Raw genomic sequence first — 27,835 nt, forward strand, 5'->3', positions numbered from 1 at the left:
ACAGCAGCCTCACCAGGGCCGGGGTGTGACCTCGTTGGTGATCGGGCTGCGGACGCCTTGAGGCGGCAGAGTGGAGTTGTTCCTGCACATATGGCCCTCGCAACCCCCCCCCCCCCCCCCGCAGAAGCAGTAACTTGGTTCAGCTGTGGGAAGGACAGCACCAGGCTCGCGCTCATGGGCTCACACACCTGCTGGCCGCTCACCAGCCACTGATGTGCCTGCAGGTGGACCGGGCTGGCCTGGAGGAAAGGGAGAGGCTCGGGGAGAGGGTTCCTCCAGGACACTGCTGCCTGGCCTCCCCCTCCGAGCACATCCCTGTGTCCCCAGCCTCAGCCCAGCCTCCAGAGAGCTGGGCGCACTGGGGATGCCTGTGGGTCTGGGGTGGGGAACACGAGACCGCCTTTACTGATGTCTCTGCTGACCACATCTCCAGACGTGGCTGCCCCTGGGGAGGTGTTACCCTGCCATCCTGAGGCTGGGGCTGGGGATGAGGAGGGTGGGGGCAGGGGAAATGGGCCTCGTGTGGTGGAATCTTACCCCTTTTCCCCCTGAGGTGGGGTGGGGCCTTTGTAAGTGCCCACAGCTTGGTCCTCCTAAACCACTCCCAGAACAGCCCCCCACCCACTGTTCCGAGTGTTTCTGCTGAGACCTCGTGATCGTGCCCGCCCTCCAGCCTGTCCAGAGGCAGAGTCCCCAGGACACTAGTTGGACATATCCAGGGCTCCTCACCTGCACCAGCCCCTCCTAACACCTAATTTACGTGAAAAGATGCCCCGAGTTTTCTATGCTTCAGGCTTCAGGAAAAGGGACATGGGGGCAGGGGAGGACATGATGTGTCCTCACAGCCCTTCCAGCCTCCTGTCCTGCCCCCTCCCCTGAGCACCAGGACACTAACCGTGAGATGGTCATAGTCCCTCTCCGGCCGTGGTTCACTCATCTATAAACAGGACGGCCAGACAAGGTGGTTCCTGATACTCTTTAGTTTCTGGTGTTAGAAGACTGACTGCCTTGGTAGGACCCCCATGGGGACAGCCTGGCTGGCCAGCTGCCCAGCTCATGGGCACTGGGGCTCACTGGGGCCTTGTCAACAGTATTGCAAGGAGGACAACTGGCCTCCAAGCCCAGGGCCTCTGGCCCGGGAATCACATCCCACCCTGGATGGCTGAGGCTGCCTCCTGTGAGGACGGGCCCAGCTGTGTCGGGGGGTGTGTGGGCCCCAGAGAGAGGGCAAGAATGCCCAGCCCTGCTCTGGGGAGGCAGCTGTGGGGGGAGGTTAGGGACGTCCACTGGCAGTCTTGCCTCCCGCTTCCTTCCGGTGTGGGGACCCCCCTGCTGAGTCAGAGAAAGAGATCCCACCCTACTGTCTCACTGGTTTCCCCTAAAAGAGGGCCTGAGTTCCTGGGGCCAGCACGGGGCTTACTCTTTATTACACTGAACCTAATCACGGTCAGGGTGGAGGAGGCTGAGGCAGCAGGGTGGACACCCCTGGGAGTTCACCCTTCTCTTGTAGGGTGTGAGCAATGGAGTTAGACAGACCTGGGTTCAAATCCCAGCTCTCTTGCAGCCTGGCTGTGTGGTTTTGGGCAACTGACTCAGTCTCTCTGAGTTTCAGTTTATGTTCAAAACAGGGAGCCTAATATCTACCTCATAGGAGTATTCTAAGGATTAAATGAGATAATGTGTGTGAAGTGCCTGGCACTTCGTAGGCCCTTGTGGCCACTTGGTATTACTATTATTATGTCTACTCTTCAGAAGGGGGAAGACTCAGGTGCTGCTGCCCAGGGGGGTCCTGGGAAGCAGGGAGGGGTGAGGCAAGGGGTGAACGTGAGATTGAGGTCTCAGCAGGGCCACTGGGAGGTCCAGATACCATCTGGGATGTGGCCTCCTGAGGTGAGCTGTAGAAATGAGACCCCTCTCTCCCATCCCCCCTTGCCTGGGGGGTCTCCTGTTGGGGGGGTCTGGGCTGAGGCCCTAGTGGCCGATGGAGTAGGCCCCCGAGTCTGTGGACTGCTTCTCCTCCGTGGCCTGATCACTGGGGTACACTGGGTTGGCCGAGGCAGTGACCTTCAGCGTTGTCTCGTTCACCTGCAGAGGGAAGGCTGGCATGGTTCTGCTCTGACTATGGGCGGGGACTCCCCTGGGCAGACTCAGCATAGGGCTCGAAGCCTGCCCTTTAGGAGAGCGACACAAATCTGTGTGACCCCAAGACGCCATCCCTACACCTCAAGGGCAAACAGAAACCAGAGCCACGCCATAGCAGGATTTGTCCTGCCCAGAAAAGGAGTGAGGATGCATGGATGGGGACGGTGACAGCAATGACCCACAGACCCCCACGGTCCTTACAGAGCCCACTCTGGGCCAAACTCCCTCTTGTCTGGACCCCAGTGGGCACTGAGACCCAATGATTCAGAAGCCCCTGCAAGGTGAGCCACTGACCGCCCTGGGGTCCAGCGCCCGTCCTGCCTTGTCCCACTGCCTCTTGTGGGCCCCCACTCACCTCCTCAAACTTCTTGGCTTTGTACTGGTCCGCCCCCTTGAGGAAGTTGAGCAAGATGATGTCACAGAGGACAGTCCCCTGGAGAAGGAGGAGAGGCAGGGCAGGCCCTGAGCTGCCCTGACAGCTGCAGGACTGGCCTGGGGCCCACAGCAGGTTGGGGGTGGGGACAGTCCTCCAGAGACTGAGGTTTCCTCTTAGAAAAATGTCCAGGGGCTTTGTGGAATGTCTTCGTGACCTACCTCCTTGGTGCCTGGGGTGGCCCCAGAGGGAAATGCAGGGAGGGTACTTGGGGGAAGAAGCCGAGTGCCTGAGGGGGTAGAAATCCCCGGGAGCTCCTCACATCCCCCCCCCACCATGGGGAGGATCAGGAACCTTGTAGCAGGTGAAGCCTCCTGCAGAGGGAAGGCTGCTGCGAAGGCAGTGAGCTCTCCGTGACCGTGACCAGAGAGCTCATGTTCTCGCAAGGGCTGACCTGGCAGTGAGGTGGCGGAGGGGACTGAGGACCTGGCAAGAGGCTAGGCTTTTCATTCTAGGCTGAAGCAGTGCTTATCTGGGTCACCACCCTGGCTTACCTGGGCCCCTTCCCCACCCATTCCTGCCAGCTGGGGCCCCACCCTGACTGGCTGCCTGGCACAGTCTGGAGGGGCTGAACTCACCACTCCCACAGAAGTGAAGGCTGCCACGGAGCTGATGATGGTGGGGATGATGTTGAACTTGCCAGCCTGTATGTACAAAGACCAAGGTGAGAGTCCAGCAGCAGGGCAGGGGTGAGGCCAGAGGCTGAGCTTGGACTCCCAGCCAGAGAGAACGGGGAGCAGCAAGCCCCACCCCCTCATGGTGCGGAGACTAGAGCTGTGACCAGCTGATGGTCTCAGATCCAGTGGGTGGCTGGACCCTGTCCCCCGGAGGAGCCTCCTGTGGGCCCAAAGTTGGGTTTGGGTTTCCTCCCTTCCACCCCCTGCCTGGCGCAAGGACTCACGTTCCCGTATACCAGCACGTCGAAGCGGATGCCAAAAGCCTTCAGGAGAGTGCGGTACTCGCTGCCGTTCTCCAGCTTGTAGTACTTGGCAAACCTGGAGGTCAGAGGCAAAGCTGGGTCCCACGGTGCGCTCCTGCCTGCACCGTGGGAGCTAGGAGGTCCCACACAGGGTCCTCTGCATCGCAGGGTCTTCTGGAGCCTGCAACCATCACGTACCCCACAACCTCCACAGATGGCTTGGTGGGACACCTGCCATGGTCCTCCCTGTGTGGTCAGCTGGCCCCCCGCACAGGCATCATCTTGGGGGCTTGTTAAAAGGCAGATTCCTGGGCCCCACCTTGATCCCATGGAACAGCATCCCTTTGAGTGGGGCCCAGGACTCAGCCTTTGAAACCATTTCCTTTAGGACTTCTGCCAAGATGGAGGCGTAGGTGGAAATACTGTGCCTTCTCCCACAACCAAGTTTGACTACAACAAGGTTTGGAGAACAAAGACGCAGCCAAAGAACAGAAAATTGAACTATACGGAAGTCTGACAACAATGAACCATTCAATGGACCAGTAAGAGGGGCGGAGCCAGCAGCAGAGCGGGGATGGGCAAGAAAGATCCCCCAACCCAGGCACCCAGGCAGCTCTGCGTCAGCCTGACCCAGTGAGGGCTCTGGGCGGCGGGCTGGCTGCGGTCACACATTAGTGGGCAAATAAACCAGCAAAGGAGTGAGCAGTGAGACGGACCGTGCAGGCCCCAGCACCGCGCAGGCCCCAGTGGGCGAACCCAGCGGTGGGCTGACCGAGGTCACATATTCGAGGGCAGTGGGACAAACCACATGGTCCGCGGAGCCGGTGGGAGGAAGCAGAGGGGGCCTGTCCCCACATACAGCATCACAACCCAGCGACTGAGTGCCCCGGTCCTGGTGAACACCTAGGGCTCTGCTCCTCATACGTAACAGGCATGAACAGTCCAAAATATGACTCAAGAAGAACTCAAAGCCCCAGAGCTGATAACTCTAAGTGACCAGGAAATAGTGAACCTCTCAGATGCACAATTCAAGACACTGGTGATCAGAATGCTCACAGAACTGGTCGATTTTAGTCACAAATTAGAGCAACATATGATGGCTAAACTATTGAAATGAAGAGAAATGCCCAGGATACCAATAGTGATGGAAAGGAAACTGGGACTCAAATCAAGGGAGTGGACCAGAAGGAAGAAAGAAACAACCAAACAGAAAAGAAGGAAGAAACAAAAATTGAAAAAAATGAAGAGAGGCTTAGGAACCTTCAGGACATCTTTAAACGTTCCAACATCCGAATTATAGGGGTACCAGAAAGAGAAGAGGAACAGCCACGAGTGGAAAACTTATTTAAACAAATAATAAAGGAGAACTTCCCCAGTCTGGCAAAGGAAATAGATTTCCAGGAAATCCAGGAAGCTCAGAGAGTCCCAAAGAAGTTGGACCCAGGAAGGAACACACCAAGGCACATCATAATTACATTAGCCAAGATGAAAATGAAGGAGAGAATCCTAAAAGCAGTAAGAGTTAAGGAGGCAGTTAGCTACAAAGGATTTTCCATCGGACTGTCAGCGGATTTCTCAAAAGAGACCTTCCAGGCAAGAAGGGGCTGGAAAGAAGTATTCCAAGTCATGAAATCCAAAGACCTACATCCAAGACTGCTCTATCCAGCAAAGCTTTCATTTAGAATGGAAGGGCAGATAAAGTGCTTCTCAGATAAGATCAAGTTCAAAGAGTTCATCATCACCAAGCCCTTATTATATGAAATGTTAAAGGGACTTATATAAGAAAAAGAAGATAAAATATGAACATTGAAAGGACAGCAAACTCACAGTTACTAACAACCACACCTAAAACAAAAGCAAACCAAGAGGACAGTTGGATCAGGAGTGGAACCATAGAAATGAAGAACACATGGAGGGTTAGCAACAGGGGGGTGGGAGGAGGAGAAGGGGGGAGAAGGTACAGAAAATAGCATAACCAGTAGGTAGAAAATAGATAGGGGGGAGGTCGAGAATAGTGGGGGAAATATAGAATCCAAAGAACTTGAGACACGTGGTTATAAACTAAGGGAGGGAGAATGGTGGGGGAGGGAGTGTGCGGGTGGAGGGGAATGAAGGGGGGAATAGAACAACTGTAATGGTATAATCAATAAAATATATTTTAAAAATAAAATAAAATAAAATAAAATAAAGAAAGCATCCCCTTCAATAATTCTGATGTGCGTGGAAGCCTGGGCCAGTTCACGCTTCCTCAGCTCTACTTGTCTGGGGATCCCAGGGCTGGGCTCCACGCAGGCGCTCCCCTCTCCACAGGCTTTTCAGCATGCTTGGGTGCAAAGCCCGGCTCTTCGACTTAGCAGCTACCTAATGCTAAGAAGCAAAGGCTTGGAGGAGAGGGGCTGAAAACTGTCTTCCTGAATGTGATCAGTTATGGCCCGGGCACAGCAGCCAAGAGCGTCAGGGGCCAAGGCAAAATGGCCTAAATTTAAGTTGCACCAGCAGGAGAGGAGGTTGGACCCCAGAAAGGAAGGCATTTCTAGAAAGACAAGAAGGTCCAAGAACATGATTCTCCACGGAAGTTTTAAAGGAATTTGCAAAAGCAGAATCTGGAACGGGCAGAGGCTCCAGGAAACCCTCACTGGGGCTTTAGGGTTCGCCTGAGGCTAAGTGTGAATGACCTCGGTCTCCACGCCACCTTGGACAGAGCACCAAAAATATGCAAATCTCTTATTGTGTTTGCATAAGCAGCTCCGTGAGCCCCAGGGAGCAGACACTGGTGACCTGGGGAGGTTTCATTGGTGAGGAGACAGGTGGGAAGTAACTGGCCCGAGCTGGGATTCTGATCCACACCGATGGCTCCCAAGTCCCTGCTCTTAACCCTGAACCATCCTGGCTCTGAGTGCTCGGTGGCCACTGAGGACACAGGAAGCCTGGTGCCAGACTTCAAAGTCCTTTGCATTCTGTGCTCTGCCTCCCACCACTGCAGAATCCAGGCCTGGAGGGAAGAGTCTCTCTGGTCTAGATGTGGCAGCGGCTGCCCACGGGCACTGGGCAGGGTGGGAGGGCGAGTGTCGGGGCAGAGGCTGGACTGTACTCCCGAGGCCTGCATGCCTGGCCATGGGCTGCAGCTGTGAGAAATGCCCTGACGTTGACCAGGAGGACAGAAAGGCGGCATCCTGGGCGCTGCCTTTCAGAGTGAGGGTTGGCTAAATTTATCTCGAGAAGGAATGTGAAGGGAACAGGGAGAAAAACCAGAGCAGACTTGGTTGTTCTCCAGTACCTGCCTTCCAAGAGGCAATAAGCATGATAAGATCATTATCTCACCCACCACCCACCCTTGGAGGAGGCTTGGCAGGGCCTGGCTCTCAGTCTGATGGGAGGGAGAAGGAACCCTGAGCAGTGGGGGTGGGCAGGGGGAGGGAGGGGACCCAGAAGTCCTGACTTCGGCATTACAGGGTGGTCGGAGGGGGTCACAGAATGTGACCATCAGGTCTGGGTTATCTTCCCTCTGGGAACTCAGCTGGACCGTGTTTCCCAGACCCTTTGGGCTGAGGGGTGTCAGAGCAGTGAACCTTCCTCATCCTCCCTTGTGGCCAGCTGCTCGAGAGCCAGGGGAGAGCTCGGGGCCAAAGGGGCGACCAAGTCAACAGGCGGCAGGAGCCTAGACCCCCGAAGGCTGCGTGCAGCGCCCCCCCCACCCCCCTGACCTCGCTGTGCCAGGAACAAGGAACCAACCTTTGTGTCAGCCACTGAGATGGGGGTTGTTTGTTACAGCAGTTAGCAGTATTGGCTGTTACAAGCTCCTATAATTTTATAGCCAGGAAGCCTGAGCGAAAGAATGAATTAAAATTGGAGAGGCATTCAAGATGAGAGACAGAGAGAGAGAGAGAGACTTCCAGTTCCAGTGATGCTACACTCCTAGGAATAAACTCTCTGAGAAAGTTCTAGAAGATCTAAGTGTGGTCCTGATCTGTCTTTAACTAGCTTCTGACCCCATGCAAGTCACTCAACCTCTCTGAGCTTTTCACCTCAACTGAGAGGTGAGCATGAGGAGGACCGGATGAGAGAATGTCCAGACATAGTCACTGGAGCAAGATATAGTAAGTGCTTAAAGCATGTCTCCTCTCTTTCTTGTCGTAAGATCAGGATAAAGTGAGCTAAGGATGCCTACATTTTCCTTGCCCGTCACACCCGCTGCCCCCCTGAACGGGGGAGTATTAGCAGTGACAACAGACAACTTATGCTGAGTGCTTCTCATGTGCCCAGCGCTGTGCTGAGTGCTTCCTGCGTGGAGACTCACTCAACACTCACAGCCGCCTCAGGGGGCTCAGTTCCCCTATTTGCAGACGAGTCATGGGCATCAGGGAGGTTAAGTGACGTGTCTAAGGTCACAAAACCAGCAGGCGAGTGAGCAAAGCTGGGAGTTGACCTCAGGCAGTGCCGTGCCACAGCCCAGACTCTTAGCCAGACGGTTCTTTCTGTTGCCTGATTTCTGTGGGTCTCCGTTCACTTCTTCCTGGTCTCTAGCACTTGCAGGGTGGGTCTTGCCAGCTGCAGTCATTACCCGGGAGAAGACCAGGAGGAGTGGGAGAGCCACCACGTGTCAGGAGAAAACCCCCCAACCTCCTCATCGAAGAGGGGAAAGGCTGAGCTACACCTGCCTGGCTGGATTGCTCCCAAATGCTCCGGTTACAACCTCTCCAGCTTTGGTTTTCTCAGTTGGGAAATGGGGCTGATAACAATGGCATTGGCCTTCCACACCCTGCCTTGCACTATGAGGCCCCTCTCACTCTGGCCCGACCCCTCTCCTGGCCTGGTTTGCAGAATGCCCTCACTGCCCTGCCCCCCTCACGCTCCAGCCACGCAGGCTGCTTTCCTGTAACTGCACACACTTCCCAGACCTAGACTCCGGGTGGCCTTTGCCCAGGCTGTTCCCCTCTCCCACCTTCCACCTTGCAAACTCCTGTTCATCCGTCTGGGCCCTGCTCAGGGACTTCTCGTTCTTGCAAGATTTAGCAAATATTTAGAGCGCAGCTACTGTCAGCCAGGCACTGGGCTAGGCACCCGCTCATACTCCAGCAAGCTCTGCTTTCACGGGAGGGAGAGAAATGTTAATCACGCCATTCCATAAGTAGCTACACTTGGACTTCAGGGCTGGGAGGGAGAGGCACACTATTCTAAGAGCACAGCCAAGGAAGACATTTGGCCTGGGCTGGTGGGCCAAGGAAACCTTCCTCTGAAGTAACGCTGAAGCCGCAGCTTGGAGGGTGGAGAGTTGAAAGGAAGGAAGCCAGCAGCGGGGGCGGCTTTCCTGGCTGAGGGGGCCCAAGCCGTCAGGGAAGGGTCGGCATTTCTGAGGAAGGAGAGGGAGCGCCCTGGTCCTGGGAGGACAGACAGGTACCAAAGTGGCAGCGTCCGCTCGGCCCTGGCCCGACAGGCAGAGCCTGCTCCCCTGCGTCTCCCCGCAGTCCCACATGCACTGATTTCCCGCCTGCGACGGTCCACGCTGGAGCATTTACACCACAGGAATCGGCGAACACTACAAACCCAGATTTGGTCTTCTTTTTCTCCAGGGCACCCATTTCCTAGTGCTGGGGCTGTGGAGTCCCTCTGTACTACGGTTTCTGTCGCTGCTAGGGCCCGAGTGACCCCTAAAGTCCCCTGCCACAGCAGACCACTGTTGGTAATCTGGGCTTCTGACTGCAAGCCAGCTTCCCCTGTCTCTTTTTGCTCGAGGGCCCTGCACAGTGACTGCTTGACGGAGGAATACCTGAGTTTTCAGAGACCCCTGACTCTCCCAGATTGAGTTTAGCAGTGTTGGCCTCCAGGTTTCCTCCCCCTGACTCTGGCTTCTCCAAATGCACCCTGTTCTTCAGGTGGAGCTAGCCTACAGGGGTAACAACAGCTGTGTCTCTCCCAAACAGAAAACATCTGGATCTGGCAGCTGGCCGCGTGGGAAAGTGGGTGCTATTGGTTCCCACATGGGGACCCAGCTTCCGGGAGGCGAAGGCGGGAAGAGCAGGGACAGTGGTACGTGGAGCCCTTACTCCTGCTGAGCACCACAGTGGAAGGTGGAAGGTGGGAGAGGCTTCCACACCCGCTGTTTCACTTGGGCCCCCAGCAACTCCGTGGGGGAGCTGGTGGCTTAGGACTTTGAAATGAGCCAGTTCTGGGCTTCAGTCCTGGTTCTGCCCCTCAACTTCCTTTATATCACCTGGGGCAAATTACTCCACCTCTCTGCCTCTCGGTTTCCCCAGACTCGAAGGGAGGCGATGGCCGTAACCGCTGAGTGGACTCGGCAGGCGGCTGGCTGAGCAGGCTGAGCACGGGCCGGGCACAGCGCATCGGGTCTATTGTCCAGCAGTCCTCAGGCAGCACCGCCAGACTCGACAGGCTGGAGGAACAGCCGGGATCTGAATTGTGTCCCCTGAATCCCCAGCCTCTACCTCCCCCCTGCTGCTCCCCAGCAGAGGAGCCAAAAAGGAGCGTCCTCGTGGCCTCAGGGGGCAGGGAACTTGTGAAGCAGGTGCGACTGCAATCATGCCAGAACCACCAGAGAGGACAGCAGACCCCTGCAGGCCCACTCCCTCCCCACCACCCCCGCCCTGGCAGGGGAAGGGTGGGAGAGGGAGGACCCTGGGGGTGATGGGGCTACCAGGGTTGGAAGGGCCACCTGAGCCCAGACATTTGAAGGAGGGGGTGATTCCCATATGCTGGCTACTCTCCACTGTGCTGCAGGCTGGGCGCCCCCCGCCCCCGTCTCTGGGGGGCTGGTCAACGGGAGGAACAGGTTGGGGAGCAGAGCAGCACAGGCGTGGCCGGGTGTTCCTTCTGCCCACTGCCCCCTGCCTCCCCGTGGTGCCTGTGGCTGTGGGGCGAGGGGTGGTGAGAGTGTCCCACGTGGTTAGGCCCTGGTGACTCAGCTTCCCAGCCTGCGCCTTTCTTCACTCCCTCCAGCTGGGAGTGCTTCCCACCAGGCCCCTCACTGGGACGCCTGTCCGTCACCCGACAACCCCGCCCCCCAACACAGGACCTAATAGAACGAATCTCAGGCCTGACGTGCAGAGACACGTTCGAGTGTGGGTGAGTGAGGGGGTGGGGGTGCGTGCGTGCTGCCAGGGCAGCGATAGATAAAGCGTGAGTAAGTGCAAGCGTCAATTAGCACAATAAATCATTCGTCAGAGGCGCCTCCACAGGGCAGCGTGGAAGCCGCTCCCAGTGTGGTGGTCTTGTCTGTAAATGCCAGTTCCCGCCTAGCAGCCTGCCTTTCCGGAGCCCTTCCCTAGGAAACTTCTTGCATTGAGTCAGACTTTTAGAGTCTGCAGAGGTCTCGGAGATTATCACCCTGAAGCAGCCCGTTTTACCGAGGAGGAAAGTGAGGCCCGTGGGAGGGGTGGGACCTGCTCAAAATCCCACTGAGCACTTGTGTCAAGGCCTGAACCGCAGCGCAGCCCACGGGGCCCCTGACCCACAGGCCCGGCCCTCTCTGCTTTATGTCTGCGTCACCTGAGTTACTCCTGGTTTGCCCCAGCACAAAGTATATATTTTTTGGTATACACATGTTATTTGGGCTTAGGTTTATCATTTGCAGTAGTTTAAAACATCTTGGGTCACAGGAACTGGTCTTGTTCACCTCTGTACTGGAAGAGATCCTGACAGCCCTCCTCACGTTAGCCACAAGAGGTTTCCCACCACTGCCTGATTTCCTCCAGTGACAGGGGACTCACTACCTCTAGGAGTGGCCCAATTTCAGCTTTGGGTAGCTCCCACCATTGCAAACGCTTCCCTACGCGGAGCTGACATTTGCAGCAGGTGGCAGCCCTAAATGTTTGCTGAATGGAGAAGGGTTTTTATCACGATCCGCAAATCCCTTGGAAGCGCTCAGACATCTGTTGAGAAGCGATCCCATAGAGCGGTGGAAATCCTTTCCTAAAGCAGAGACTCGCAACTGTTACAGCAGCAGGGAAAACAGCAACGCGCGCGAGGGCCTCAGGTTGGACTCGCCAGGGAAAACTTGTGCCTGGAATCTGGGCTTCCAAGGGAAGGAGGTGGCGTTCTCAGCAAGGCTTTCCGCCTGGTGGGAAAGCGTCCTGCCGGCCGAAATACACTTCTGCCGTTGCTTTTGTACTGATAGGAAAATATCGTCTGGCAGTCTCACTGCATGGGGCGCGGGCAGCATCCCTGAACAGGCTGGGACTCCTCCTGTCAGAGAAGGGCCCCAAGCCGTATTTATTAGTGATATTCTAGGAACCTAGTCACCCTCAAAGACAGACATTTCAGAAATGGTTTGCTCCCAAGCTTTTAAAAAAAAAAAAGTATTATGACTAATGTACCTTTGATGAGGCAGAGAAAGACAGGTGGAAGCAGAGTTAGAAGCTGTGCCTGAAAGCCAGGTTACTAGGTGTCCGCTCCCGGAGGTCAGCTTTTTGGCCTCAGCCTTCTCATCTGTACGATGGGGGGAACACACTGTCCTGTCAGGACACTGTGGTTGTGAGCAGCGGCCGGGGTGTGGGTGGCAGCTCCGGCGCATTTGCTGCGTGGCCGTGGGCACAAACAGGAAGCCTCTGAGCTTCCACTTTCAGCCGTAACATCACTGGACGAGACAGGTAGCCCACAAAGAGCACTTGCTGAGTCCCTGGCTTGCTGGTAAGTGCTCAGGGAGCGTTGGTTGATATTTCCCACCCGGCACATGGTGGTTGGGAGGATGCAGTGGCCACGCAAATGATAAGGGGGCTGTATAAATAAATCCAGGGTCCTCTCATCGCCTCTCCCACCATGCAGAATTCAAGCAAACGGGCCCCATGAAAGCGGGCCTGTGAGTGCCTCTGCGGTGAGGATGGAGACGGCTGCTTCTCGCACTATCCTATGGCTCCTGGATGGAGAGAAACCCAGGTTGCGGAAGGGGTGATTGAAGTCAAAGGCGCACTTTGAATCCTTCTCTGTCAATTGGCCTGAGATCTCGCTGATCTGCATGTTTCCGCGTGGAAGCGGCTGGCTCGGCTGCCAAGTCTCAGAGCTCTGGGAAAGCTGCTGCGGGTGCATGTGCAGCGCAGAGCGCTCACCACAAACACCTACAGCACGAGGAACATTTAGCAGCTGAACAGTGTTTTCTGTCCCAGACACCGAGGGAGGAAATCCAAAACCGCATTGCCTTTTAGGAGCAGAGCTGTCTTGGGCGCTCTCAGGAGTAACAGGAATCAGACATTGCTAAGCACACCATTTTGCTTCTCTCTCCATCATTCCAGTAGTTACTACTGGGTTTCTCTCCTAGAGCTGCATATATATATATATGTTCCTCTCAATCAGGCTGTGCAGTTTTGGGCAAGTCTCAGAATCTTTCTCTGTCTACTGGGGGCTGAGGGCGGGCTCAGCAGTGAGCTGTCAATCTTACCAAAATAGGTGTGAAAGGGCTCTAGGGGCTCTTAATCTGAGATCCAGGGCTAGGCTTTAAAAGGTCTTCAAAGTCTGGAAATTTTATGACACATGAATATAAATGCAGAGAAGGAAACTGACCACACTGTCCGGGATGTTAATTTCCTGCAAGGGAGCAGACAGGAATGAAGGGAGTGTCCATTTTTCTTGGAGTTATTACTCTGAGGAGGTATTTATATCTTGTTTGTAGAAATAAAGTTTCCTTTTAAAAAGAAATTGCCTGCAGCATTGCTCCTGGCTATGAATACATGCATTTTTCTTGGGCAATCAGTGGTGCATGCTTTCGTCGGGGGTGGGGGGTTGTTGCAGGAGTGGGTAGCAGAGTTAGAGACTTCCAGAAGTTAATGGGAGTCTGTGATTTCACGGATGAAAGTTGTTAGGGCTGTTCCTGGACACCAGTGCTCCCCACTTCCTTCCTCACCCTGCCCTGGGTGGTCACGGCTGGAGCCTGGCTTCTGGCTGCTGATGGGGCCCACCTGTCCTATCCCTGCCTCTGGGTTCCAGTAACTGCCACCTGCCCTCCGGCTCCCACAGTGGACATTCACAGTCTCTCACAGACATACACCCTCACTCACAAACTCACACTCCACACTCACAACAGGGTCTGCTCCCGGCAGGGGGGAACGCAGTGCTCTGGTTAAAAGCCTGCTCTGGCGAACTGAGGGTCCCCCGAGAGGCAGGAACCCTGTCTGCCTTCACCTGTGCACCACTGGCCTGGCGACTCGTGCCAGTTCTTATTTTTAGGAAGGCTGCACTGTGTCCATTATTACTCATGCAGACAAATGCAGCAACTGCATGCTCTCAAGGTACTTGGAATAAAAATGTGGAATAAAAATACCACATTTGAAGAAGAAAAAAATGAGTCAAAGCGGCCCCTGGAGTCTTTAACCATGCAGCATGGACTTGGAGGTCAAATAAGATCATTCCACCAAATTTTAGGTAGGTGGGGACAGATGGAAACCTCTGGGTCACACAAAGACTAGTTCAGATGGACAGCGCCAGGTACTGTGGGTGGGTGTTGAAGGGAGACACATTTGGACTCCGTACAAGGTCATCTTTATAATCATTGGAGGCCACCAGGTGACAGGCCACCCTAGGGAGGGGCCCCGTGTCCAGCGCTGCGTTGCAGGGAGATGGATGTGGGGGTTGGGAGCAAATGACCTCTACGGCTGCTCTGGGATGCCCGCCGCTGCCCCTTTGAAGTTTCTACGTCCTCATTTGTGGAATAATGACCACCCCCGCCTGGGTGTCTCCAAGGGATTTCCAACAACTATAGATTCTCTAAATCTCTGATTCTGCAGGCAAAGAGCCTGGAAAAATGGTGTGGGGGGTGCGGTGGAAAGGGGCTGCAGAAGTAATTAGTGATGGAAACGCAAATCTCCAGCTGCCTCTGGATGTCTGAGTTTGCATATTAAAGCAGGGCTGGATCTGGGCTGAATGATTCCACTCCCTCTAGAGCAAGAGGCAGCCAACAGCGGGACCCTGGGAAATCCTGGCCTGTGATGGAGAGGCCAGCAGGTTTTTTGGGGAGATGAAGGTTCTGTACCAGGCCCCCAACAGCTGCTAGCTGGTTAGCCTCCCTGGACCTCAGGTTCTCTGTTGGAGACCAAAGTCTCAAGCGCACAGACAGACACGTTTGCCTGAGGATGAACAAGTGCCATGTCCCCAGCCTTCCTGGTTGGGGTAGAGACCAGCCAAGAAAACATGTCTGCATCCTGTCCATTTTCCTTGGAGTGTCCATCCTCCCATGCTCACTGGCTCTGTGACCTTGCAAAACTTATTTCAGTCTGCGAGCCTCAGTTTTCTCCCGGGTGAAGTGGGGGGTTGGTAGCACCTCCCTCACAGGGTGGGGGGCTGCGTGTGGAGAACAACGACCCCAAGCACTGAAGACACCTGCACATGGGGTGCCCAGGGTTGTGCCTTCTAACAGGGAGCGAGTGCGACACTCAGGAGCAGCGTGCGTTGCAGCCATCGCCAGCTCTGCCCTGCGGTCCACGCTGACCTTGGCCGTGGCCCTTTTCCTCTCACCCCAGGATTCAGAAAGGTGGCTCACACAGGCCCTTAGCTTAACCCTGAGTGCCTGTGTGCTGTTGCTTGAAGGCAGCATGCAGGTGGGAGGCCAGGCATCCAGGGAGGGAGTGCAGGGAGCCAGCCCTCTGCTTTCCGAAGTCTTCGAAACCACAAGGATCAAATGGGGCAGCTTTTCCCCCTCCTGTTTCTGCCTGGAGGTCTTTGGTGAGGGGTCAGTTAGGTGGGGCCCACCACTCTCAGATGGTTTCCCTAAGGCCCCCCGGGGAAGTGTGCTCACAGGACCCTCAGAACCCCTCGGATCTGTCTCCCTGAACACAAGCATACCCAGGATCAGGTACGCCTCGCGTGCGGCGGCGCGCAGGCCAGGTGCGCATGCGTGCTCCGCAGCACTCTGAATTGGAGATGAAGAACTCCAAACCAATTCTTTAAATGAAAGGCATTATTCTGAAGCTGCATGACACCGCTAGTCGGGGTCTTCCTAATAGTTACAGTTTCATAAGCTTTCCTGCCAAGTAAGTGATTTGGAGGGTTGAAGAATTCCCAATGGCCAGAGAGAAGTTATGAAGATGAAAACTTGCCTTTTAGATCCTGAGAATTTTATTAATATGTTACTATTTTAAGCCACCCTACAAAATCCTTTGTATTGATTTCAGTGTGATGTACCCAACTGAATAAATATACCAATTTCTGCCAGGGAGCCAAACAGTATTTTTAAACTACTTTAAAATATGTGTTGTTTCCTATGATTTTTTAAAGTTTGGAGTTGATTATGAGAACACTTTCAATTTTTTAAAGAAATCTTTTTTCCAGAGATTATACATGCATATTTTAAACTATTAAACATAAAGCTTAATGGGGTGGATAATTACTTTTTCAAGTTGCAAAGAAAGTTTAAAAGAAAGGCAAAATAATTTTTTTGCTTATGTATGTTGTTTTGTTGGACAATACCACTACAACAAAGCAAGTTTAACGAACAATTCTTTAAACATATAACTGAAATACATTCTTATATGAGTTTTTTTTCTGATCACTGTCTATTTAGCCAATTAGCCTATTTAGTACATAACATGGTGTCCTCAGGGTTCTGCCAGAAACATCAGGATCTTCCAAAATTAGGGGAAAAACAGAACAGAGAGCTAAAGCTTTTCAGACGTCGGCTGATAGAACCCTCAAGATAATGACACCACCGCCCTTCCATGGATGGGGAAGTTAGGAGGCGAGAAGGTCAAGGATTTGCTCAGGGGCTTTCAGGTGGCTCCCAATAGCTCCACCCGTGTTCTTCTCTCTCCTTTTCTTCAAAGGGGGAGGGGGAGGGGGAGGGGGGCTCCCTTGTGTCTCAAGGCCATTGGGAATATCAACTAGACGCTATTAAAGACCGGTGTGAGTTCCACAACAGTTTGGAAAGGCACCGAAGAACTGGTGACCACTGTAATTGTGACTCCAGTGAAATGTCCCAGCTCTGCCCAGAAATGTGTTTCCACCTTGCAAAATGATACCGGCCATGGCCCTTGCTTTTTGGCATGAGAACCCTTAGGAGCTGCAGGCACAGGAGGAGGAATGGGGCTGCCCGGGAGGGACTTGGGCACAGCACAGCCTTAGAGACAGAGCGAACAAGGGGCCCGGAGTCCCAGGGCCCAGCATCTCAGGCCAGCGTGGCCGTCTGGCCCCACTGCCTTGGGGAGCGTGAATCCTTGGCAGAGTCCCTCCCTGCGGCGGAGCCCTCCTCTCACGGGACGGCCAATCCTCCCAGAGGCTGTCCTTGGAAAGTCCTTCCTAATTTTGAGCAGAAACCTGATGGGGGAGTGTGGGACCTTTTCTGCCCAGTTCACACCGTTGCTTCAGGAGCAGTTCTTTAGAACGGCCCTTGCCTCCCTCCCCCATGCCCCAGGATTACCTGAAGTTGTAGCCTGGGGAGACGCTGCTCTTCTGGGAGACGCTGTCCAGTCGGGTGAAGGAGTATCTGGGGATGCACTGGTCCCAGGCCTTGTCCAAGTCGCACTCCCAGCCGATCTTAATGCCCAGAACTCCGCCCTGGAGAAAGGGGCCAGGTTTGAGTGTGCCCTCAGCCCTCCACATCCCTGTCCTTGTCCGGGGGTGGGATGCCGGGGGCGGGGGTGTGACAAGGAGACGCGTGATTTCCTTACATCTTCTTGGTAGAGGACGCAGGGAGGGAGAGAGAAAAGTGACTTGTCTCAGATGTTGCTTAGTACAGAAGTACTGCAGCTCAGGGCGAGAGCCCTTTAGTCTCTGAGCCCCCTTACGGTATCTTCAGTCCCCTCCCTGCCACACGGGAGAAAGTGGCCACAGATCCACAGCGCCAAGGCCTCTCTATCTGCCGGTGAAGTGTGAAGACGGGAACGGGGATGGGGCTTGGGGAAAGGGCGAGGAAAGAGAGACCACTCAGGACCAGCGCGCTGGAGGGAAGGGTTCAGGAGCCAAGCCAGTGGCCGGCCTGGGCTGCCCCCACCAGGTGAGCTGTCTCCGGGCGCTGGTTCCCCACGGCCCCCTAAAGGGTCCCTGCCCGCAAGCTCCTGGAAGAGTGTCTAGGTCCTCACCGTTCTGGCCAGTTGGGCAAAATCCTGCCCCGCAAACTTGACCACATCCCCCACACGCAAGATGGGGCAGTAGGGGGCTTTGTCAGGGTGGAAGTGGCAGGTCTTCATGTCGGCCGCAGTCAAATTGGGAAGCAGGTTTCCCCTGGGGGGCAGGGGGCAGAGGGAGGAAGAAAGGAGAGAGGCGGGGCCGGAGGTTAAGGTGGAGGTAGACCCCCACAAGGTTTTCTCTAGCTTTCCTGAGTCGAGGGCCCCCACATTTGGGGTGGGGGCAGGGAGTCTGAGACCGGAGCTCTTGGACGCCCACCATGGCCCTCACCTCTGTCCCTGCATCATTCTTGTAACTCCTGCCACCCTCCCGCCCATCTCTGCGGCATGAGTGTTCGTTCATGTTGAATGTCCCCCAGCCCTCAGGCTGGGGCTCTTGGGGGTGGGGCCTGGTGGAGAAACTGGCCCCGGGGTCCACCTAACACTTGGTGGTCAGGGCTGGCTGGGAGATTGGGAACAGGAGCCCTGGGGAGACGCAGCGAAGGTGGGGAGGAGGTGGGGAGACCGCTGTGAATGGGCATCTCCTGTCCCCTGAACACGAGTGGGCAGCACCGGTGGGGTGCACGGCCTCTTGGCTTTGGGGAGGAGAACTCACTTCTCAAAGTTGAACAAGGGGAACCGGATGCTGTTCTTGATGAAAATAGTGAAATTCTCGGCTTCCATCATGACAGGCCTGTGGGTAAGAACAGAAGGGAGAGGAAAAGGGACAAAGGAGCTTTCACCTCGGGGGCCCACCCTTCCTGGTGGTCCCAATGAGCATAGGCATGTGGCCATGGCCTCTCAGGGTCTGAGGGTCAGAGGGACAGGAGGGTGGCGGTGAGATGAGCTGGGGAAGGTGCTCTCCTGAGGGCACTCCTGCCCCAGGTGGACACTGTGGGGTGGGGAGGGTGCCCACCAACCCCCCACAGCTCAGAGATGTGGAGCCCCACACAGTGGTGAGGGAGAACGGGGTCGGGGTCGGGGTCTCTATTCCCGGCTGGTCAGGCCCTCACATTTCCACCGTGTCCACCTCGGTGGGGCACCAGCCTTGGATCTCACAGGTCCGGACCTCAGAGCTGTAATTCACGCAGCGGCCAGTGAGGATCCCTGGGGGAGGGGGAGTGTGGACACAGTGCTGTGTGCCTGTCTGGCCCTTTGCTGAGTCCTCCCCCCATCCCACCCCACCCCTCCTCATAAGACATGCCCCAAACACACACACACACACACACACACACACACACACACACACAGAGGGATCTTGCAAGTAGAGGACAGGCCAGGCGAGGGAGGCCCGCTGTCACCACACGATCCCTGCAGCTCTCTCCGCCCCCACCCCCCCAGTCCCAGGCCAAGCCAAACGAGGTGACAGTCTTCCTCTCCCTGGGTACCCGCGTCCCCCAGGCACAGCATGCTCTTTCTAGACGCTGCTCCCCTTCTGTAGAATGTCCCCTTTAAAGCCCCCCTGTCCTGCCAAATCCTACCCACCTTTCAGGGCCCATCTCAACCGTCACTGCCTCCAGGAAACCGTTTGGAACCAAGCTCTCTCCCACAATACTTCTTGGACGTCACTTGACACCAAAAAGCACGTCTGTCTGTCACCCCACCCCTGCACTGGGAACTCCTATGGGGGTCTCAATCCCACTTTGGGGTCGTAAGAGGGTGGGGAAGGGGCTCCACTCACCCCCACCCGGGAAGTGCTCAGGCCCGCACTGGCTGTCTGACTCACAGCGGTACTTGTCCTCGCTCTGCGGGGAGACAGGTCCACAGGTGGGCGAAGGGTCCTGGGTGAACCCTTGGCACCCACTGCCTCCCCACAGCCGGTGGACTCTGGACGGTGGAGGTCGGTCCCAGGGCACGGCTCCAGGGTGGCACCTTGAACCTCTGCTCACACCCATGCCCTCCCTGCCACCACGTTTTCCTCCACGTTGACCTGCTTCATCCAGCCTCCCTCCCCCCCTCCCTCCCCCCTCCCCTCACCTCTGGGCAGAATCCTTGCATCTGGTTTTCAGTAACAATCATCTTGGTGATGATGACAAAGACAGAGGTGCCCTTGAGAGATGAATGGAGAGAAAAAAGTGACAGTGCCCGTTTGTGGGGGGAGGACTGCTCTACCCCCACTCTACAAATGAGGAGACTGAGGCTGTGGTTGAGAGATTTAGCCAAGGTCACAGGCCAATCAAGGGCAGACGGAGGGCCAAACCAGGCCCTTCCAACTACCCCCCCTGGCCCATCCCGCTCCCTCCAAGTCCTTGATCACAGGACAAGTTGTGGCAGAAGGAGAAAGGATGCCTCCTGCAGCACTCGGAGGGTGGGCCACCCCCCTACCCGCCAGCGACCAGGGACGGGGAGCTCTGGATCACTGAGGCCACAGAATTTGGTGTGGGAATCCCATTGGCACCCACTCCCCCAACCTGCCCAGGGTCTGGGCATCTGCACAGCGACTTGGCGTAGGGGGGCCGTACCTGGGGTGGGGTCACATAATCAGGCACATCCATGACTCTGTTGGCGTAGCGTCCAAAGCCCTTCACCTTGGTTACCACGGAGGACTCAATGGCTGTGTCCCGCACCTGGTACGCCTTCTCGTGCAAGAAAACCCACCTGGGCAGGGGAGCACGAGAGAGAAGGGTGTAGGCCCCTCAGACAGAGGCTGGGAGGGGTCGCGTTCCTGTGGGGAGGACCGTGCAGTGCGTGTGGGACTTCACAGAGAGTCCCGATTTGGCTGGGACTTTTGTCTCCATCTCCCCCCCCCCGCCCCCGCCATTTCTTGCTTAAGAAACATTTTTAGGCCTTCCCCGCCTATTTGTCTCCCCTCATGACATTTTAATACTATTCACACCAGTTTATGCATTGTATGAGTATTTGTGCTTGACACAACAAAGTGAGATATTTTGATTCTTCAGGAGCCAGTGTTAGCCCTTTGAGGGTGCTGACCGCTGCTGCTGAGGCCACCTCCCGGGCGGGAATCCAGAGAAAGAAGGGGCAGAGGACCCGAAGCCTGACTCTGCACCCCAGACCTTGCTCACGGCGGTATATAGTTGATGTTCACTAAACAAGTCAGTGACGATGCTTGGCAATTGGGCACCTGGCAGAGTCTCCGTCTGAGCAAGCACTGGGTGAAAAGGTTGGAGGAGGAAGGGAGGGGCGCAGCTGAGACTTTACCTGGCAGGTACATGGAGTTGGGTTGGGAGGGAGGAGCCGCTAAGCTTATTTCTTGGATTGTGCTGCCACCTGGTGGACATTTACCTGTACTAGTTTCTTCCTGCTGCTCCCCGCCCCGAGGAAACCTTCCCTTTCCAACCCCACCTGCCTTCCCAGACACTTGCAGCCTTCCCCAGCAGCAAGAAGGGACTGCAGGCACCTCTTCCCTCTGCATTTCTGTGAGGTGCCCACCTGTCCGTGAGCAGTTGCCCATCACAGCCCTCCAGGCTCCAGCCACGTGGCCTCACCACCATGCTTCCAGCAGGCAATGCAGTCTCGTTTTCCCAGACAGCACACCTGGAGGCGGATGCTGACGCTGTGCCCATTGTGCAGATGAGAAAACTGCATGAAATATACTTGGAAAATGCTGCACACTCTTAGCTTTGTAGAGACACCGGTGATGTCTCATGGAATCCGGGAGCATGCACTTTTGGGAACTCTGGGTTGGGGCCATTTTCTGCATGCTGACCAGGGTGGTATGAGGTAGGAGAACCCCACCAGATGAAGACAGGTGGAAGGCACTGGAGACGGTGTAGGGCAAAGAAGACAAAGCTGGAGGCTGGGGCGCCGCGGAGGGCAACACATGGGCTGGCGGGCAGACTTTACGAGGAGTGGGTAGGGACTTCCAGCTCTGGGGCTTTTGTGGGCTGTGGGCGGCAGCGAGTGCCACGGGCCTGGGAGGTCTCAAGACGCCTGATGCCTGCCTTCCAGGGGCAGGTGGGATGGGATGACCTTGTGGGGTCCCCAGATGTTGCAAGGTGCTGCGGGGAGCAGCTCCTGGACTACACTGGGGGTCAGACATTGGGGTGCTGTGCACCTGCCCATCATGTGCATTTGAATGCAGGCTGACATTTGCCAGTGGCTACTTGTTCAGTCTTTGGTGAGAGGGTTCAGTCACCCCATACCGGGGCCTCCCTTGTGCCTGACTCCTGCATGCTGTCCTGTGAGAGAGGACCGGTGGAGTCCCAGCCCGTGCAGGCAGATGGCCCCAACCTGTCACCTGTTCTATTGTTTCAGAATTACAGTAGGCCACCCCCTGATTTATGCCCTATTAAGAGTGATTCACAGGCTTGTAAAATGCTCTTACAGACACCAGGCCTCTGTGGAAGTCCAAGGAGCCAAGAGCTGTAGGTCCTTAGCACTTTTCTTCCCTTCTCCTTTTTCCCTTTTGATGGGGAAGAGGGGGGTCTTGTAAGAAGCCTGGCTCACGTAGAAATCTCATCCACTGTCTTATGTCCCAGCAGAAGAGAAGGGAGCACCTCTGGTGCAGAAAGCTACCCAAGTGAGCACTCTTTGCTCATGGCCTGGGGCCCTGTGGAGGGAGGGAGGTCTCCAGCGGGCTCTGCTCCCAGCTGAGAGGGGTGTTGTCACCACTCCACACTCACCTGAGTGGATGTCACAGCCACAGCCCACCCTCCAGAGCCGCAGTGTGCCTGGCCACAGGATGGACACAGCTCTGAGCACTGACCTGACGGCGTGGTTTCCTGAGGCACCCCCCCCCCATCTTTAAAGTTCAGGAGCATTTGCTGGTGAGAAGCATTTGCTCAGATTAGTGTTATCATCCAATCAACACAGCACGCCGAGAGCTGTTGGTGTGAAGGAAATCACTGAACCTTCACCACAGCCCAGTGACACAGCTTTGTTATTATCATTGCGCTGCAAATAAAGAAACCGAGGCGCAGGGCGGTGTGCCAACCTGGCGAGCTGGGACCACGGTTCCAGCCCAGGCAGGTTGCTCACAGCTTCCCCACTGCAGGGTCTCCACCTGTGTCCCAGGTCAGGGCCTGGCCCCTGCACTGGATCTGTGGCTAGCTGGTCCCTGCCTGTCACCAGGAGAAGCACCTCCTAGCTTAGGAGCATCTCAGAAGGAAGGCCGGAGGGCTTGGAGGAGCAATGACCCAACCTCTCCCCTCCCCCCCTTTCCCCAGTTCTTCAGGGCTCCCTCTGTGCCTGGTGGTGAGGAGAGGCCACACCAGAATCCTCTCTCTGAGTTAAGTAACAGTTGGAAGAATCTAGTAGCCCTGTGGGGCTTGAGGACGTCATCGGGGCAGCTCGGTGTGAGGGAATGCTTCATGTCCAGAACAGAGGGGCCGAGTCTGTCTCCAGAGGCCACAGCTGAGGCGAAGGGGCAGGACTGCGCCTCCGGTTCTTGGCATTGACTCCGCCGTTCTGACTTATTTTTTCTCCTGTTCCTGGTCTATTATTTATAGAGCGGAAGGCGATGGCAGCTCCTTGGCAGGTGGGGTGTGCAGGAGGGAGGCCAGGGCAGCGCCCGCCCTCCCCTCCCAGGGAGTCAGGGAGGGGGCCAGGGCGTGGGCGTGGGGCGGTGCGTTGTGAGTGCCGGGAGGATAGGGGATTCTCAGGAAGGCGCGAGCTGGGCAGGGGTCTGAGGGGGAACGGATGCAGCGATGGTAGTTACCATCTATGACTGAGTCACCTGACTCAGGAAAGGCACCGGCATGAGACTCCACCTCACCACAGCCCCCTGGGAGAGGTGTCCCTAAACCCATTTTCTAGATACAGCGACTGAGACTTAGAGACGTCCAGGCGCTGCTACGAGCTGGTTGGTATCACAGTGAGGCTTGCAGCCAGGTGCTCCAGGACCCACAGTCTCCCCCGTCATGGGGCTGCGGTGCGGGGAGAGGGGAGACAAGAACAAAAGCCACCCCTCTTTGTAAACCTGTAAGATGGGGGTCCGACAGGTCTTCCCACCACACTGCCACCTGCTGTGCCGACAAGGTGCCTCGGTGCTACTTTGGGCTGAGAGGGGGGGAAGAGGTGCCAGCAAGTTTGAATTCCAGATTTTTTCTTTAAACCGGAGCAGCTCTGGTTCTAACAGTTTGTGCTCACAGTGAATGTGTGGATTGGACCTTGCGGGGGGTGGGGTGGGGTGGGGGCAGGACAGGGAGAGCGGGGCTGTGATGGGGTCAGAGGCACTACCCACCACCACGGGTCGTTCCAGTGGAAATAGCATCAAAGGGCCAAGATCACCCTCCCCACTAGTTTGAAGAAAGCAACCCAAGGCCATGCACCCGCCAGCGTCCCGGGGACTCAGGCCCCAGGGATCTCCTGTCTCCTCCTCGGGTCCTCACAAGATCCAGAGAGGAGGCTGGCTCTTAGGAAGCCCCACCCCACAGAGGAGACTGTGTTACCACCTGGGCTCAGGAAAGACAATGGGAGAAACACCAGGTAAGTCCTGGTCTCTGTGCACCTGGGAAGGCAGGACAGAACCTGTGTTTCTTCCCGAGTCTGCCCAGGTGCACAGAGAGGCCAGTGAGGGAGTGGCGTCCACCACAGACGGGCAGATGAGGTGGGTGGGTGGGGGGTGCTGTACCGCCGTGAGGGTGTGAGAGAAATGTATGGCTCCTATAACGCACGTCCTAGGTAAGGCTGTGCATCTGGTCTACCCGAGAGGCATACTGTGGAAGAGACTCAAGTACTAGTTAAGTGTTAACATCACAGCATTAAAAGTCCTCCCAAATTCTATTGAGCACAACGTGCTCTCTCTGCATAGGACTGCCCACCTGCTAACATGCTTTCCCGAATGCATCCCTACCTGTTCCAGTCTCCTGGCATGTCAGCCAAAGCGGATTTCCCAACTCAGGTCTTATCACGCCTCCCTGTCTCTCTCAATCGATCTCTCTTGATCAGGCATGCGCACCCACACGCATGCACACACACACACACACACGTATGGGTGGCTTCCCGTCCACTCCTCTTCCCTGGTGTGGTGTCCAGCTGGGGTCCTGCCCCTGTCTTACATCACCTCCCCTTCCCCCTCTTCTCCAGCCATAGACACCTTCTTTTCTTGTCCCCACTGGCCTGGCCCTTTTCCTTTGCAGAGCTGGGTTTCTCTGCCTTGAACTCTCTCCCTTCCCTGGGTGGCTCCTACTCATCCTTTAGACCTCATCCGAAAGGCCCGATCTGCAGAAACCCTCCCTCCTTCCTGACCAGGCCAGACGCCTGCCTCCACGCTCACCCCACAGCACGGTGGGCCCCGAGCCCCAGGAGAGATCTTACATCTGTTTGCAGGGATGGTTTGACGGGTGTCCTTCTAGCACTACCTGCTCCGCGAAGGGGCGGCCCTGTCTGCTCTTGCTCACCGGTCTGCCCCCGGGGCACAGTGCCCGGTGTGAAGAGCCGCTCCCTCACTTTTTGCTAAATTAAGAACAATGGATTCAGGAAGCCCTAACGGTGCATGGGCCTATGCGCACAGAGACGGGGATGGGGGGGGGGGTTGCGCTGCGGAGTGCACCAATGCAGATGGAAAGAGCTGCTCCAGGGGGAGCTGTCAGGCTGGAAGATGGATGGCGCTGGATACTGAGACGCCATCTCGTGTGGCTCCCACGGGCCAGGCCCCAGCACCGAGGGTCCGGGCATCAGACGGGACCGTGATGAGGGACAGACAAGGGGAGTGTGGTGCTGAGCAGGTTGGTCCAGGAGCCAGCCGTCTCTGCCCACCCTCCATCCATCTCCTGCCTGGAGCCAGCAGAGCTGGGCCAGGCCGCCGCCGATGTGCTGAGGCAGCTTTTGGCACTCACCTGGACCAACATACCATCTTGGGGCTATGTGGAAACAAGCAGCATCACGTGTGCACGTGAACGGGAACTTTTAGAGACCAACTTGGAGCCAGGCTCCGGAGATGCAGACAGGAGGCATTTGCAAACATCTCACAAAACCTCAAACTTGGAAGGGAACGTCAAGGCCATTCAATCCTACCCCAAAGCCTGAGGCCCTCCTGTAATATCCCCACAAGCAGCCCTGGATGTACAGCGTGTCTGCAACATCCACACGACCAAAGTTTGCTGGCCCTTCCCAAGCATGCCGAGCCCCAGTCCCATCGTCCATGTCAGCCCACCTTTCCACGCCCACCTTCTTGCCCTGCTGCGACCTTCAGGCAAGCAGTTGCCCCCCTTCCCAGCTCCAGCCCGCACACACACAGGATGCCTCCTGTGACTTGCTTGAATTAACTCATGACGGCTGCCGTGACGTGCAGTCAGTGGCCCATAACTCACGGGCACACACAGACCCATTGTCTCAGAGAACAGCACGAACGAGAGACCTGCACACCAGGAAAGAAAATCCTGCTCGGTCCGTGTTTCCTGGTGCCCACCAGTGTGTGAGAGGAACCATGAGAAGGACAGAACCTGTGTTTCTTCCCCAGCCTGTCGCATATTCGGTGGCCCTTTGTGCATGTGTGTGTCCCTGTGTGCGAATATGCAGGTCTCTGTGTGTGTGTGCATATGTATGTGGGTGTGTCTGTGTGAGTATATGTCCGTGTGCATGAGTATGCATGTCTGTGTATGCCTGTGTGTGCATCTGTGCATGTGAGCCGGGGGAGCCTTAAAGAGCTGGGGGCCAAGAGGGGAGTTTGGACCTCGCTGGCTCTTACACGTCCCCCAGGATGGGCTGTGAGGTGCAAAGTCAGGTAGAAGTAGGGAGTTTAGGCTTTCTGACAACAGGGAGTGTTTCTGGCTTTGTGAGGTGGGATCCTACCCTATGTTCAAAGAAGCCACTTTTCTCCTCAACAGCCCTTCCCTTGAATGTTTCTGGTACCTGTGTTGCTCCCTCCCTCCCAAGGAAAACATCCCCTTGTTTTGTCAACCCTCCCAGAGCAAGGGCTTCCCCCCTCTCCCCATTCTCTCCCACCCCCCAATGCAGGAGGGGATCCCCTGTTCTAAACCAGTTCTGGTTCTCTCCCTCCCTTCCCCAGATGCTCCCCTTCCCACTCTATAATCAACCTGCCACCCTCTCTGTTGTTTCAGTGCCTTCTGTCCCCATCTGTCCCCCTTGTCTTTTTGAGACCCTGAAGAGTTGACTGAGGTCAATGGAAAGATGCGTGTTTGGGGATCTGTCTACTGTCTGGTTGGGGTGGGAATGAGAGAAGGGAGAGGGGAGATGCTCGCCTGGGACCTGTCCTGGTGGGGGGTACTGCAGGGGCAAGGACTGCCCTCAGGGTGTGTGCCTAGAGACCACTCTCTAACTATGGAGGATTCCCTGGGCAAAAGAACTCCTCTTGGGGCCAGATTGCTCATGGGAGTGGCGCAGGCTGGTCCTTGGGACATGATTCCGCCAAAGAGACTGTTTCCCCCAAAGAGGAGAAGCCTAGGAAGCTGGGCAGCAATACAGAGGGGAGAAGGGAGTCAGGATGCGGGGCAGCCCTCCCCTCCTGAGACCTGAAGGGCCACAGACTCACCCCACAAAGTAGGAGATGATCAGAAGCTGGACTGCCCGGTTGATGATCCCAATGGTCCAGCTCTTCACAACCACGGACTTGGTGGTCTCATAGGTGAAGAAATCCGACACGCAGTTCATGCCGAGAGAGTGCTCAGGGGCTGCTCAGAGGGGCCCAAGGGTGGCCTCAGGAGGGAAGGGGCCCTCAGGGAGGGAGGCGGGGATCAAGGAGTCCCAGAGGGGGCAGCTTGGAGGGGCTGATGGAATGGGGAGCCTGCTTCTTTAAGTCAGGCAACCCTCGCCCAGTGCCCAGGCTCTCCCTGCTCTTGACACTCTGGGCTGCCAAGAGTCCAGGGCCAGGGCGGGGGGACCCCTTTTTGTTCGTCTCCACCCCACTCCCCTGTGATGTCACGGCAGGGGTGGGGTCTCCAATCCCAGGCTCCTGATTGCTTGGGATCCAGCTGGCGAGGGCCCTCTGGGACTCATGTTTTATCTGCACTCCGTCTATCATTTCTGTTCTCTTAGGCTGCATCTTCACCCAGCTCACCAGCTGCTTTATGCACTCCTAAAAGCCCCTCGCAATGCCCCACCCCCCAGCCACCTAATAGCCCGTCAGCTCTGAGTACCACCTTCACTTTTGTCTCTCTAAAGCAACTCAGTTCTGCAGCCACCCCCGCCCTTCCCAAGTTGCCTCCAACAGAATGGGAGAGGGGAGGAACCTCAGACCGCCCTCTTGGTCTCCTGGGAGCGGGTGAAGAGTCACAGTTCGTATTTCTAACTCAACTTGGCAGAGCTTCCAACCGAAGCTCTACCTGCAGCATAGCATTATTACATTGTTTTGTGTTGTTGGTGTTTTGGTTGCATTTTTGTCTTAACGTCAGTCTACTTATCCGAATCGTTTGTAAGACTGCTCCTGAAAGGCTGGTGTTA

At 56.1% G+C, this 27,835-nt stretch overlaps 1 protein-coding gene across 1 annotated transcript; it reads right to left on the reverse strand.

The window, feature by feature from the left end:
* Nucleotides 1–1,602: 1,602 nt before the first annotated feature.
* P2RX3 (purinergic receptor P2X 3) lies at nucleotides 1,603–27,574 on the reverse strand. Its single transcript, XM_037027751.1, has 12 exons — nucleotides 26,928–27,574; nucleotides 19,996–20,131; nucleotides 19,511–19,582; nucleotides 19,215–19,278; nucleotides 18,547–18,640; nucleotides 18,150–18,227; nucleotides 17,510–17,651; nucleotides 16,849–16,985; nucleotides 3,477–3,570; nucleotides 3,154–3,219; nucleotides 2,498–2,575; nucleotides 1,603–2,085 (listed from the first exon to the last, which is right to left on the reverse strand). The coding sequence occupies exons 1-12, from the start codon at nucleotides 27,044–27,046 to the stop codon at nucleotides 1,972–1,974; spliced, it is 1,194 nt and encodes a 397-aa protein (XP_036883646.1). The 5' UTR covers nucleotides 27,047–27,574; the 3' UTR covers nucleotides 1,603–1,971.
* Nucleotides 27,575–27,835: the final 261 nt, after the last annotated feature.

The sequence above is a fragment of the Sturnira hondurensis genome, unplaced genomic scaffold (genome assembly GCF_014824575.4).
Source record: "Sturnira hondurensis isolate 20B ecotype Veracruz unplaced genomic scaffold, ASM1482457v3 Scaffold0001344, whole genome shotgun sequence".
Lineage (NCBI taxonomy): Eukaryota > Metazoa > Chordata > Mammalia > Chiroptera > Phyllostomidae > Sturnira > Sturnira hondurensis.

Excerpts from the sequence above, each read along its gene's own strand:
- P2RX3 (XM_037027751.1), bottom strand. The coding sequence starts at position 27,046 with ATGAACTGCGTGTCGGATTTCTTCACCTATGAGACCACCAAGTCCGTG. Across the intron at positions 18,228-18,546 it reads GAGGTGGACACGGTGGAAAT|GCCTGTCATGATGGAAGCCG; the intron begins GTGAGGGCCTGA and ends TCTTACCCACAG. Across the intron at positions 3,220-3,476 it reads ACGTGCTGGTATACGGGAAC|GCTGGCAAGTTCAACATCAT; the intron begins GTGAGTCCTTGC and ends TTGTACATACAG.